This window comes from Hipposideros armiger, unplaced genomic scaffold, assembly GCF_001890085.2.
Source record: "Hipposideros armiger isolate ML-2016 unplaced genomic scaffold, ASM189008v1 scaffold_19, whole genome shotgun sequence".
NCBI lineage: Eukaryota > Metazoa > Chordata > Mammalia > Chiroptera > Hipposideridae > Hipposideros > Hipposideros armiger.
The window spans coordinates 3,775,904-3,791,040 of NW_017731369.1; the positions used below are offsets into that span (position 1 = coordinate 3,775,904).

At 44.3% G+C, this 15,137-nt stretch overlaps 1 protein-coding gene across 1 annotated transcript in view; it reads left to right on the forward strand.

Moving 5' to 3' along the window:
* Positions 1 to 15,137, forward strand: part of CDH13 (cadherin 13) — a 1,116,573-nt gene that overhangs the window by 676,252 nt on the left and 425,184 nt on the right. The window contains exon 6 of the mRNA XM_019634915.1: positions 5,195 to 5,339. Within this exon, the coding sequence (XP_019490460.1) occupies positions 5,195 to 5,339 (145 nt within the window). The remainder of the gene's footprint in view (positions 1 to 5,194; positions 5,340 to 15,137) is intronic.

Below are 15,137 nucleotides of genomic sequence, written 5' to 3' on the forward strand. Positions count from 1 at the left end.
ATATGAAAGATGCACCTACATATGTTTCATATCTGTGTGTGTGTGTTATGTGTGTGGTGTGTGTTTGCATGTTTTTTTGTGTCTTTGTATTTGTATGTTAGGTGTGTGAATGTGTGTGTTTGTATATGCGCATATCTGTGTGTCTGTGCAAAGCCTCCTCTAGACTGAGCCACAGAAAACACCCTTCCCAGCCTGTGTGTTTGGGGGTCACGAATGAGTCCAAGTGCAATGCACTGGGTTCCTAGCAGATGGTACGACTCTGCCTTCCATTTGGACGCAATTTGCATGCACCTGGACCTGGGAATGCATTTCCAAGCTTTCCAAGGCCCTTGGGTTTCCACCTCCAATCCCTATGTCACTGTGCAGCAGTGCACAGACATTAACATCAACCTGAATCCCCTGGAGATGGGATAAAGTGCAGGGGCTGCCTCAACAGGTTCTGGGCAAGGCTTGAGGGCCTGCTTTTCTAACCTGCTCCCCCAAGAGTCCAGTGCTGCCGGCCCCATGATGCACTCTGAATAGACAACACAGAGGTGGGTCCAATGCACAACTTTTTAAGGCCACTTGCCATGGAATACGTTATTAGGCACCACCTTGTACAAGAAACTTGGGCAACTGTTTCTAGAGCTAATTTACTGAGCATCTTCTCTCTTTCTGGTTCCACAGTAGGCCTTTTTAGATGTCACTCCTCATTACTCCCAAGAAGATCTACCCCGCAAACTGAGAATAGAATCCCTCAAGTCCTAGAAGGTGGTAGGGAAATAGTCAGTGAGAAAGCGGGTTGATTTCCATTTCCTTGGAGCAATTATTCCGTTGTTTTCCGCCAATGGCTGCCTGTTTGTTTTTCTCGCGGTAGGTTTCTACTAATTGGCGTCTCACTTCAAACATAAAGCACAGGCATTAGGATGCCTCCCTTTGGATGCACTCCAATTTGTTTTGTTTCTGGGGCCTGAAACACAGCCCCTAGAATACACCTTACGACTTAAAACAAGCAAACAAACAGTGTTCCAGTCTCTTCAGACTGAGGATATGTGTGTTTTCAGTATTTCAATTAAGTAGGAAGGAAGGCAAGAACATTCTTGAACATTTATTCCCTGATCCTGCAGGTATCCTGTGAAAAGTAAGAGCCCTGTGTCAGAAAGTTTGGCATTCGCAAACTGAGGACCTGACCTTCATGTGAGACAGTTATGAAAACTCACTAGAATGTCAGATGTCTTGAAGTAAGTGATCGGGTAGGTAGATAGAGCAGCATTTACTAATAACGTCTTCATGCATATCGATAGGCTTAATTTCCATCCATGTCGTTATTATAATATGCCTTTTGAAAAATGCATAGACTACTTACTAAAGCACTGGCATTTCCTATTCGGTATTTTATTCAGTCTACTCTGTTTTCCTTTGTGAGGAACAAGCCCGACTCATTTTCCCTCCCTCCTCTCTGCTTACCCAGCAATTCACAGAGAATCAGCCTTCTTGTTTCACTTTGCCCAAGGTGTTTATGCAAAGGGTGTCACAGCAGGATAAATCTCAGCTACTCCATTGGAATGGAGGGGCCCCCATTAGTGGACTTGATCTTGTTCCAATACCATCCCTAATATAATGCCAAGCCTGGAACCTTTACATTTGCTCTTTCTGCTGTCTAGATCTCCTCTGTGCATTTTTGCATGGTAAACTCCTTCTGCTTTCGTGTTGTTCAAGTCTCAGATGAGATGGTCCTTCAGCAAGAAGTAGGTTCTGGGCAGAGCCTGAGGGTTGCATATAGTCTTTTTAATTATTTTATCTAAAATAGGTACTTCCCCTTCTCTCTCTCTGTCTCTCTGTCTCTCTCTCTCTGTCTCTCTCTCTCTCTCTCTCTCTCACACACACACACACACACACACACACACACACACACGTGCACACACGCACTGCAGCCCTATGCTTTAGAGTCCAATTGAGCTCTGCAATGGCGGAAAGATCCCGTATCTGCATTGTCTAATATGGCAGCCACTGTCTCTATGGGGCTGTTGAGCTCTTGAATATATCTAGTGCAACTGAGGAACTGGACTTTTATTGTATTTAGCTTTATTTAATTTAAATTTAGATAGCCACATGCGGCTAGTGGCTGCCATATTAGACAATATAGCTTTAATATAGCAACCTGTCTCATCTCTACATATCCTTTATCTGTAACTGAAATTATCCATGTACTTTACATTGCTTGTCATCTGTCTCTTCACGCCAAAATGCCTTTTCTGTTAACAAATGGATATCCCACAGATGGGTTACTCCATGTAGAGACTGACATGTAGTAAGTACTCAATGAATTTTTGTTACATTGACTTTAAAATTAATAAATGTCCCTTAAGAGCATTTTGCTTTTTTAAAATACTGTTCCAGAGGCCTTAGCTTCTAACAATATTGTTTTCCACTAAAAAATCCAGGAGTCAAACTCTGGGAAGCATTATAACAGAAAATGCTATCAGGTGGTCTACTTATACAATTGGTTTTATAAGATTCAGCTTAATGTTTTTCATGCATCCGAATCAATGATATCCTTTTAGTGTCTCTTTGTCTTTCCATTCAGTTAAGATGGATCTGGAGTCTACCCCTCCCAGTTCTAATATATTTGCATATTTGGTCATATGAGTTCTCTTCCTTTAGCCTGCTTGTGGCTTCTTCTACAGCCTAAGTCTTGTAGAATGTAGAAGGGTTGGAAGAGGTCATCAAGAGGCTGTGACCACTGGTTGACCTACGGGTTGAACCCGGGCAGACAAAGACCCCTCACCCTATGCCCTGTCCTCGGAATATCCATTATACTCATTATTCCCACAGTGGGAGCTGTTTTCAAGCATACAGCCTTGAGCAAGCAAGGTGTTATTAAGGCCAACTAGACAGTATATGAAACTGACTCCAGTTAAATCTTAAAAGCATAAACTTTTAAGATTCTGGTAGATGGGCACGGAGATCTACTTGTCTTGCGGTCACCCAAGACAAGCCTTGTATGTAACTCCCTTGCTCATTAAACTTGCCACCTACCAATCTGGAGTGGTCTGCCTCTTTCTTTGGTCTCTCCATGCCCTCCATGTATGGGCACAAAACGGGAAGCTTAAGATTCAGATTCAAGATATGTGTTGTCTTTAGACATGGGATTTTTTGGTTAAGTTGTAGTCAAGTCTTTGGCTATTTTGGAAGGAGGACAAAAGGCCAGACCTCCATTATTGCATGAAATTCCCCCAAGGCTTTGTTTTAATTTCCTTTGTTTAGCAATATTCTCATAGTAGCTTTAAAAGGCAGCGTGAAAGTATAAAAGTGAACTCTCTTTAAGATTTCCTTTGTGTGCCGATGTTAAAAGGCTCTGCCCCCTTAGTTTCTTATTAATTAAGGTAATAATGCATTAATTAATGCATTATTTTATCTGCCCCAGAAGTCAAAGTGTGTGTGACTTTGTTAGTGAAAGGATAAAGTAATGTTAAAGAAAAAAATGAAAAATATATTCCTCTCCCCAAGTATACCTGGTATCATTTTTGCTTACTAAGTTCAAATTCCATATGTGTATGTGACATAGGCGTGATGCTGTTTTTGTGTATTCTCACATAATGCTCTAAGTAGATCAATAGGTTTAATAATGATTTTACCTAATGGTTGTATTCTAGCATGTTGTTTCCCAAACATCCATTCAACTAGTCCGCCGCCTTTCACTGGACGTTGAGTGGACATTACTAGAAATAACACTACAGTGAATGTTTCCATATATGTAGTAAAACCTAACTCAGATAGAACCAGGAGCAGTATCCAAATGGAACAAAGTGTAAGAGTACTTCATGGCTTTTGTTGAATTTTGTCATGCTACTTTCCCAAAAGGGAGGGTACCAGTTTAGGACACCACTTCTCCTGTGCTGCTTTGTCACTAAAGCGTTTCTCTTTCATTTTCCTAATTTGGGCTAGTTTTTATGATAGTGTTGATAACAATAACAGCAACAGTAGCAGCAGCTAGTATTCTTGGGACATATTGTGTGACGGGCATTAAGTGCTTTAGAAACATTGTTTATATTGGTTAAAATGTAAACTCTGGAGGCTGACCTCATGGGGTCAAATCTAGATTCTACCTCATTACCTCTATCTTCTTCCATTCCCCTCTCACAAAAGAGCGATAGGGCTACTGTGAGGTTCAAGTAAGTTAATAGAGTAAAGAGCCTAGTTAAACACCAGACAATATTGGTTATTCTTCCAAATAATGGGTGTTTTTAATGTTCCACTGGGATTCCAGCTGCAGAAGCCCTTTCCCAAGGATCCCAACTATAAGGACCCTTTTCTGACTGAAATACTCTGCCACACTTCCAATGCAGGGGCTACCACTGATATCCAAGGAGAAGCGATACGGTCACTGCCAAGCTAAAGCAAAGCTGAATTAGGCTCAGAAAATGAAAGTGTAAGGTTACTGTGATCCCCTGAAAATGTCATGACCTAATTCCCTGCTTCCATGGCAAACAATAAAGCTGGTGTCTTTATGCCCAGTTTCTTCCTCCTTGAGATCCAAGGGTAGTTTTTTCTGTATGGAAGTGTTTCATGGAAATATGAAATTTCCCCATAGATCATAAGGGTCTGGTGGACAGAAATCCTGGGGTCTCATTCAAGACCCCAGCAAATGATGCCTTCCTTGCCTCAGGAAAGCTCTCTATACATACTTAACAACCTGAATTTCTACTAAACATTGCCATAAACACTTTCAGTTATTTCTTAATGTAATCTGTTCATAACTGCTTAGTCAATTATTTTTATTAGCATAACATTCCTTGTAAGCATAATGATGCTGGAAAAATAGAAACAATGTAAGCACATTTTCTCAGCTATGGCTGATTGCCAGTATTCTCATTCTCTCTCTCTCTGTCTCTCTCTCTCTCCCCCCTCCCACCTTCTCTGTTCTTTCCTCCCTTCCTTCCTTCCTTCCTTTCTTCCTTCTGCACTTGCATTGCAGATTGATGAATGAATTGTAAATTTCCCAAGGGGAACCTAACGTGAATTGCTCTGTGTCTTTTATTCTCTAATGTTTAGTTTCTATTCCATTCCCAGTGACTACCCATTGAGACCAAAGTTTGAAGATTGCCTAAGGGCTCACAAAATTGCTGATATAACCTGTTTTCTCCAGAGAACCTGATTTCAATCTTCATAATGAATTAATACCATCTCTACCCCAATCTCCTTATTCTAATAGTTGTTTGTGGAGACCACTGATGCCAACGGCAGAACCCTTGAGGGGCCAGTCCCTCTGGAAGTCATCGTGATTGATCAGAATGACAACCGACCCATCTTTCAAGAAGGCCCCTACATTGGCCACGTCATGGAAGGATCACCTACAGGTATGTTGAGTTGGCTTATCGTCAGTATCGGGGCTTGGGAAGTGCCATACTCTGAGCTTTGGAGACTCTAGAGACTTTGATTCCCACTTCAACTTGGTGTTGGTATGCATTATCACAGACATGTTATTGCCCTGGAGAGAAGCAAGAGCTGGAAAGATGCAGCTCAGAACATGACTGGGGTGTTGCAAGCTATGAAAAGATCTCCCCTGGTCTCTGAAGGTGATCCTTCAAGGATGACTGACAGCTAAGCCTTCAATGTGCGGTTCATGTTGGACATTATGCAAATCATGCCCCTTGTGGGGGCCCAAGGCTGAATGAACTGCATGGTACAGCAGAGCTGTGAAGAAAAGTAAGGTCCCCACTGCCAGCTCCTCTGTTCTTTTTTTTCATAACTGCCTGTTAATTAGAATCATTTTGGAAAAATCAGGTGGACTTTTTTTTCCCCCTTTCCTTAGAAGATGTGCATGGAGAAACCTTTGTCTTCAGTCCAAGGGCCGGAGGCAAGACATTTTATTTCTCTCTCTCTGGAAGTTCTTGTGCCTACTGTTATGGAAACGATGCAGTTTCCACAGAGCTCCTTTGACCTTTTGCCCACATTTAACCTTTCTGTCAGAGAAGCTTTTCACAAGTTACAGCTCCCTTTTCTGGCCCAATCCATTGCTAATTAAAGCATTCTGTGACCAGCAGCAGAAGTCACCCCTCAGTATAATGCTTGTGAGAGTGAAGAACAAAGTAGAAAATTCCCTATTATAAGGCCAGACTTTGATTTTAAGCTTTAAACTGTTTTTGAGTGAGAAAGCGTCGTATTAAGCGCATCACTGTGGCTGTGTCTAGATTATGCCAAAACAAATAAGTAAAAGAGTCACTCAGCAGGGCAGACGGGAGCTGGAAGCTGGCGCACTGCTTTGGCTGGTTGTTTTTCCCCCCTTGGCTGAATTGATGGGATGTATCAATAACATGTAGATACATGAGGCTCTGGAAGTGTTGTCATGGTAACCTGCCTAGACAACCAGGTGAATAACTGCATGCAAGGTGCCTAAAACCTCCCTTCCGCGTCAAGGAGCTGGGTGTCTATGTACTTCATCAGATCCCCAGGGGCAGGAGACCCTCTCCCGTCTGAGATTTGAATGGGTCTGTAAAAGGAGAGGGAATCCCCCGTGTGTGCCAGAGGGCATTTTGGGGAGCAGGTGGAGGCAGAGTGATCACAGGCATGGAAAGATGGAAAGTGGGCAGGTGCTGGGGAATCAAATCACTTCAGGGCAGAACTGCCCCCCATGATACCTCTCAGGAGGCTGCTATGAAGAAGACATGGCTTCTGGTGAGAATGACCCTGGGATTTGGGATTGATGTTTACAGACATCTTAAATGAGCTAATATTCAGAACAAGTTAGGAGAGCCAATGGGGAATGCTGTTACAGAGGCTGGAGTTTGAGCGGAGCAGAGACATGAGTCTTGGCTTCCATCTGTGGTACCCTGGCACTGTACACGAGTGACTAGAATTCAAGATGGGCTGGAAAAGTGTTCTAAATGTAAATGACAACGGTGACATTTGAGGCGGCTGCGAGCATGTGCATATTTTTGTACATTAGGTATGTATATGATTAGACGATGTCTAATTTTCCTCCCACTTTGCCCTTCCTTCAAGTTTCGGAAAGAATTTCAGATTTTATTGTTTTATATGCATGTCATGTTTGCAAAGAAAAATGGAATCCTTTATGTATGTTGAATTTCTTAAAGCGCAAAGCAAATGGGTTAGGGTGGACGCATTTCCGGCAAAACATGAACCATCTCAAACTTCTATGTATTCTTGGAATTACCCTGTAAAATTACATAAAGGCTTGGATATCGGTACGGAGTAGCTGCTTCCAGCAATGTGGAATTTGGCCCGAATCATTGTTTTCTTTTTCAACAGCTTCTTGGTTTGACTAAAAAGCAGGCATTGGAATAGAGTCAGTCATGTTTTGGGTTAGGAATGTGGAAATGTTGTGCAAAACTTTGAGAGAGAGAATCGCTTAGATGACTTAGCTCCCTGTAGGAGAGCTCAGGCATGGCATTTCTTTTCCAGTCCCCCACCCCCAACCTGAACCACTTATAAGTTATCACAACAAGCCCACTGTAGAAACGATTACCCCTTTTATTCCATAACGCCCTGATCACTTGGAGCTCATAACATCCTCCGTGTTGTAGACATGTGCTGGTCCAGTTTCCAGAATGGGCTGCTGACCCTGGAAAGAATTCAGTGACTTTGCCCACTTCACAGAAATAATAGGTGGTGGGAGAGCAGTGCTCAGGACTCAACCTGTATCATCCACCTTCAGATCATGTGCTCTTTCAACTGTCCCACCAACTTCATGGTGAAAAGAGCCATGGAGCTACTGTATCATTTAATGAGCACCCACTGTGTTCTAAGACCTTTCTATACACTGTATCATTTCCTCTGCTATGCTGTTTCCTACCCTGAAAAGCGGATACCATTTTCCCCATCATACATCTGAGAACACTGAACCTCAGAGAGGCCCGGGAACTTGCCCAAGGTCACAAGCTGGTGGATGAGCCAGAACCTGTGGTTATACCTCGGGCTTCAGGGCACAGGCTCTTTCCCACGTACCATGCTGGGGTTGGCCACCTTCTCTCACATTCTTCACCACAGACTCTTTGCAGGCTCGGGGGAAATATTTATGCAGTTCTATCAGATGAACTGATTTAGTTTCTGACAAAAAGTAGCCAGCCCTGTGACCAAATATCAGGCCCATTGAATTACTTTTAATACGTGTGAGCTGCCACTCAGTCTCTAGGGTTGAACAGTGTTAAACATGGGGACCCTTGTCCTCTCTCACTCCCCCTCTTTCTGAGTCCCCATCACCAGGGCCAGTGTCATGGAACGTGACCTGTCTAGCCTCCCACAGCCCCATGATCCAAAGGGCCCCATGCTCAGAAGGGCCCCATGGCTGGTATTATGCTTTGCCATCACCATCTTAAAATTCTTAATAATTGTTGAGCAAAGAGTCCTAAATTTTCATTTGGCACTGAGCCCTACAAATGATGTGGCTGTTCCTGCACATAGCATTGTAGCCTAGAGCTGGATTTGATGCTCTGCCCAGCTCCTTAACAAGCTAAGACCTCAGGCAGGTTACTGAACCTTCTAGAAGCCTCAATCACCTTGTCTGTAGAGGGGGTGGGTGTATAATAGCACCTACCCCAGAGAACTATTGTATAGATCTGTTGTATATGCAAGGACTAAATGAGACAATGTGCTTTACTCAGTGCTTAGAACATGGTAAACATAAACGCCAATGTATCGTTAATGCTACAATTCTTATTATCCCGGCAGCGTACCCCTTAGGAAAGGAAAGGCAAAAGGACATGCAGTTTGTGTGAAAGAACATTCATCTCCCCACAAACTTCAAGTATCATTTTCACGTTCCAGTGTACCTGGATGCCGTCAGCCCCAATCTATCACGGAGGAAGGTCACCTGTATTTTTCTGTATGTGTAGACAGGAGACCGTTTTCAGCTGCTCAGCAGTAAACTCCTAGGTAATATTTTGTGGAATCATTACTGGATGAAGGAAGATCAACAGAGAATGATGGTCTTCAGACTTTGCATATGATAAGCTGTTCCTTTCGTGGAGTCACAAGGCATTGATATATGGGACCAAGTCCCGGCCCTGGCTGCTCCGTGGGCCCAGCCAGAACTCTGTGGTGTCTGGTGTTTTATGAATGCTTGAGGCATGCCAAGACCTTATGAGTAGGGGAGAGAGGGCACACATGCCAGGGCCCCACAGTGCCGGCTGGCACCAATCCCCAGTGCCCAGGGTTTTGCCACGGGTAGTCCTCTGGGCACCTTTGAAAAGGGCTAACCATGAGAAATGGTGTGTAGGGCTTCCTCCAGAAACAGACCCTGAGATGAGGATGGAGGGCGTATGGTTTACCTGAGAGGTGCAGGATACCAGGTGAGGAGCGCTACAGGGAAGGGAAGCCAGCAGACCTGAAATACCACAGTAAGCCAGCTACCAGAGTGGGCAGTTGTAAGCTTGATCCCTCGAGGTGGGGAGGAGGTCTAGGAAATGACATAAAACACACATATTAGCATTATGTCATCCCTGGGCTTGGGGAGCTGGGATACCCATCCCCCGCGCCCATCAGAGCTGTCCCCAGAGGGACTTTTGACTCCCGGATACTTTCAGCCAGCTTTGAAAATGAGCAAACTGGGTTTCAGCAGCTCAGGAACAGACTTCCAGCGAGGTGTGGGAGCTTGCTGTTGGGCTGGCCTCAGCTCTTCCCTCCATGCTTTTGGCCACCATGAATGTCAGCAGGGGCAGCTGGGAGAATGGCACCGACCACCTGGACAGGTGGGGCAGCTCTGAGAGATGTGAGGGGGAAAAGGTAATGGGAGGAATATCCCAGTCCCCAAACTTCATGACTGAGAAAGACGGGTGTGCTGTTAGTCTTTCTCTGTAATTGAGGATCAGGACCCAGAGGCGCCTGTTCTGACTCTTCGAGATGCCCGTTGCTGAGCTGTGTGCCCACACGTCTTCCTGAGGCTGTTGAAGAGAAGAGAGATGAGCCGCTACATCCTCATGTTGTAACTTCGGAGAGGCTTGCACTCCCTTACTTCCTCCCTTGCACCCTTTATTTTTTTTCCCAGTCCTATTATTGAGCATCTACTCTGTACCAGCACTATTCTAAGCTACGAGGGCATAGCTGTTGGCCTGCCAGATGCCGCTATTCCCTCCTGGCATACATAGCCACGCAGGGAGACTGGCAACAAATGAACAAGAGTTGAAATGTGGGGAGTGCTACAAGGTACCCACACAGGATGCAGGATCCGAGGAGGCATGGAATCCAGGCTCCCTGACCAGGTGCTGTGAGGAAAGTGCTGGCTTTGACCTTTGTTTTTCCTCTGGGATCCACCTGCCTTTCCATTCTTCAAGACTCAGTTACTTGAATTTTTAAACAGGTCCTACCATGCCAGCCTGAGGAAAAGCAGCCAATCCAGTGGCCTTTGGGACAAATGGCTGTCCTGAGAGCTCAGCTTTGCTTGGCAGTTGCTATTTTCCAAGACAGTTTGGTCTAAATAGAGGTGGTTGTGATATTGGACAGTTGACATTTGAGGCCTAGCTCAGTATAAATCCTCAGTTTGTTGGTATGACCTAGAAGCAAAGTCCCTTTTCTTGTCACTTGTTTACTTCTTACTGTAACTGCGGAGTGGCTTTTCGATCCACCGACTGTCCAGTGTTCCTTCGCTGGCATTTTTGGACTCTTACATTGTAGTTTCTTCCATTCTTAACTATCCGGGCCAATCCCATGGTGTTCTGGGATATTAGGCACATGGTTATTTTGCATTTTTTTGTTTTTTTTGTTTGGTTGGTTGGGTGGGTGGTTGGTTGGTTGATTCCTTAAGCAGATATATTTATTTTAAAAACAAAGTAATTCAGCTTTTTTTTTTAAGATTTTATTGGGGAATTGGGGGGAGGGGAACAGCGTTGGGGAATCGGGGAAGGGGAACAGACAGGTAGACAAATTGCTGTGGGTTTTTTTTTGTTCTTCAGTCTAGTTGTGGAGGACTTTGCGTCACTGGCCCATGTTGGTATGATCATTGTGCTCTTCCCGGGTGAGGCAATCGGTCGCCGGTCATTGGTCAGCTGCTCACTGCGGCTCCCGGCAGCTCACACCGGCTGCTGGATGCTCACACTGGCTGCTAGCCACTCACGTAGCTCACAGCAGCCACTGCAGCCCCACTGCAGCCTACGCCGTCGCCGGTGACTCACGGCAGCCCAGCTCCAGGTTGAGCTGTTGTTCATCATCTTAGCTGTAGAGGGCGAGCATCACTGGCCCTCAATGTGGGATCCGAACCGCAGCCCTGCTGCTCAGAGCTGGTGCTCCCAAGCAAGCTCTTAACAAGCTGAGTCACTCGGCCGGCCCAATTCAGCTTTTTTTAAGTGAAAGAGCACAATCATCCTCAAATCTCATTATCCAGAGAAAAGCACGGCTGCCATCTTGGTTCCAGGGCTCTCTCTGCGGGTCTGTACCCACAGGGATGCACAGGCACAGTTTTACAGAAATAAGGCTCTACATTCTTTCCTGTGACTCACTTTCTTCACTCTGCAGGGTCCTATGGACATTTTTGAAAATCAGTAAACATCAAGCTATATCATTGTTTTAAACAGCTAGTATGTGGATCTACCATCATCTAGTTAGCCAATCCCCTGGTGATTTAAGTTGTTCTCACTTTTTCGTACTTATAATCAATTCTACAGGAGAGAACACATGCTTCCTACTTGCCTGACAATTTCTTTAGGATAAATACATGCAAATGAGAATGATGAGTTAGAGAATATGCTTATTACAGTCTAATGAATTTGGGGGTGATGCTTCTAATCAGAGGATTATATTTGTATCTTGGCTAAGTTCATGCATGAAGACACAATAGTCTTTGCATTCACATCTGAGCATACTGGTGGACATTTTCATTTATTTTTGCTTTTCTGGATTATTCACAGTATCTCCAAGTTTCTGTGGTCACTTCTCTAACTGTATCTGTAGGCTGTGAACTGACTTGCTCTGGATATCGCCTGGGAACAGATGGTGTTAGCATGCTGCAGTGTCATTCAGAATGGATTAGGCAGTGCTTGAATTATGGTGTAAATCACTCTAGTGCAGTTGATCATAAGTGAAATTTATGTAAGAGTTGTATAATCCGATCAGAGACCCCTTCTCAAAGGGAAAAATTCCAGAAATAAAGTGTGTCAAAAGTGTTGAGTTACCTGAACTTTGGTCAAGAAACTGAATCTCTGCCCAGTTTCTCCTACCCATGTATGGGGGTTCCCAGGTGATGTCTTACAGAGGCTCCAAACGAAGCCAATCAAAAACTTATCATAGCCACTACGTTTTTCCATCCTTTATACCCTGCCCCCTCTCTGATGGACACCATTTCATATATTATACCCACTGGTGCTGGTCCCCTGCTGCCTTCCAGATATCACAGAGCTTAGTGACAGAGGGGAGAATGCCTGCACCCCTTTCTTCTGTTAAAAAGATAACCCAACCCATAGAATTGTGTATCTCATCTTTAATGCAGGTAACTTTGAAAAACAGCTCCTCTCATTTTCATCCATAATCCTCTCTCCACTTCAGTTCATATAGGAGCCCGTGGGGTTGGAGACCAACTCAAAAGACAGATGCCACATTGCTGTTTTGAATCCCTCTTCTCTCTAATTGTGAAGTCTTTGTTCCTGGCCAGCCTATGCGCCTATTTCCCCTCTGCCAGTCGTCCATTCTCATGTTCCTTCACGCCAGACCTTCACATCCTAGGCACTGACTGCGGATAACCTGGTGAGCTGGAAAGCTAGGCTCCTGTGTGTGGAGATTAGGCCCCTGTAAAACTCGAACCCTTGGCAGTCCTGCCCCACCCATGTGTTGGATATACATTAGACTCAAGCTGGAAGCCATCCCTCTGTCACTCTCCATTTAGGAGAGAGGAGGACTTGTGACCTCAAATATTGAAAAGTAAAATAATAAAAATGTATTAATTAATTCAAATTAAATTCACAAGTGGAGGGAGGGTAAAGAAGCATTGGTAGCTTTAGAAACTTAGCGATTCTACAACCTTATGAAAGTGTAAACCTGATGGGAGTTTCCAGCCAAAATGGAAATCAGGTGACAATGGAGCACCTGCAACGTGACACTGAAAAAGTCCTTGAGTTGTTATGGCACAGAATACGGCCGACGCCGCTGCCGCTAAAATTCATCCCTGATACCTGAGGACCCACTCCGAATCGTCCAGGAATGTCTAGTGCGACCGACGAGTGAAACAGAGTGGCAGGTCCACAGTGGCGTTTAACGGTTATAATTTCAGGGATGCTCTTACTTCACATCGTTTCCTGATGACCGTTTCAGTCAGCAAAATCATTCAACAAATATTTATTGTGCAGCCTCTAGGAGCCAGATACTGTGCTAAGTGCTGGAGATATAGCAGTGGTCAAGACCACTTAGGACTCCAACGACATTTGCGTTTTACTGGAGGGACAAGGATAATCGACAATGAAATGAATACACAAGATCGTTTAAGTCCTTTGGAGAATATAGAACAACAGGATGTGATAGAATGACCTCCTCAGAGATGACAGTTAAGCTGAGACCAGTGAGATGTAAAGGTATTGAGCAAGGGTGTTCCAGGCAGAGGGATCAGAGAGTGCAAAGCTCCGAGGGAGCAATGGCAGAGGGAGAGACAAAGAAGAGGCCAGTGTGGTGAGAGAATGGCAGCGAAAAGAAGATCGCCGGGTGAGTTCAAGGAGACGTGCAAGTGCAAGATCATTTTGAATAGAAGTCAGCAAGCAATGGGACACAAGCCCAATCTGTCCCACTGTCTGCATCTTTCAATAAAGTTAATAAAGTTTTATTGGGACACAGCCATTCCCATTGAAACATGAGCAATGCTTACGCATTGACTATGGCTGTTTTCGCACAATGTTGTTAGAGTTGAGGAGCTGGGACAGAGACTATATGTCCCACAAAGCCAAAAAATATATACTACCTAAAAATATAAATATACATACATATTTAAATATATATTTTTAAAAATGAATGTGTGTGTGTGTGTATGTATGTGTATGTATTCTTTACCTGGCCCTTTACAGCATAAATTTGCAGACCCCTGGATTAGAGCTCCAGTAGTTTCCATACATTTAAAATGTAGTAAGAAGCCCTTGGGTGGTTTTGAGCAGGAGAGTGATAAAATCTGATTTTACTGTGAAAATATGACTCATGATACTCAGTGTAGGACAGAAGTAGGGCAACCGGGTCTGTTTTAGCATCTCAGGCATGAGAGGGCTGTGGCCTGGACTGGGGTGGTGACAGTGGAGGTGGGAAAAAGAGGTCACATAAGATTTTTTGTGGCAAGCCTATGATGAACGGGGGAGTACTAAATATTGACTGATATCATGCTACCAGATTATTGCAGCTGATGTCATCTAAATGGAAGTATGGTAACACTGTAAACCTTAATAGGTTTATAAATTTTCCTCAAGTGTGAACTGGATTTTACCTTCAGTGTCCTTTCTGAGGCATAAATTTAAGGCCAGGGGTACCAGATTGCATTGTCTTCATCCTTAGTTTTTAGCATTTAGCAGAGTTCTAGGCACACAGTAGTCACTCAATAAATTTCACTCCATGAACAAATGGCCCCACATGGCAAAAAGCATGAATCACCACAAATTTCCATTTTTATTTGATTTTTAAATGAATGTTGCCTTTATTCGCAATTTATTCATCCCTTCAACAGGTATCTCTGGAGTGCCTATTATGTATCAGAGACGCCTCTGTTCAGTAAGGAGGTGTGGGGGGTGCATAGAACAGACGCCGACCCTGCCTCCATGGACTTTGGAGAGTAATGAGGAAGGCAGGTGATAAACACATCCCAGGCCTGTGGTCACTGCTGCACAAGGGAAAGCCAGAGCCCACTGGGAGCTCCTCGCTAGCACAGAGGGAGGGAAATGGTGCCTGTCCCCGGGCGGGGCAGAGGTGATCATCACCAACGTAACTAGTCTAGTCCTGGCTATTGGTCTAGGTCCTATGCTTATCTTTTAAGGAAATCCTTACAATTCTTTTACAACTGAGGAACCAGAAACACAGGGAGGTTAGGTTGCTTGCCCAAAGTCACACAGCCGGTGGGTGAAAAAGCTGGGATTCAAACTCAGACTAATTCCTGTGCCCTTTCATCTCCCCATTTACAACACCCACTGTCCTTTAACCACTTCAGCCATGAAAAAGTTAAGATCAGGGATGGCCGCTTAGCTCAG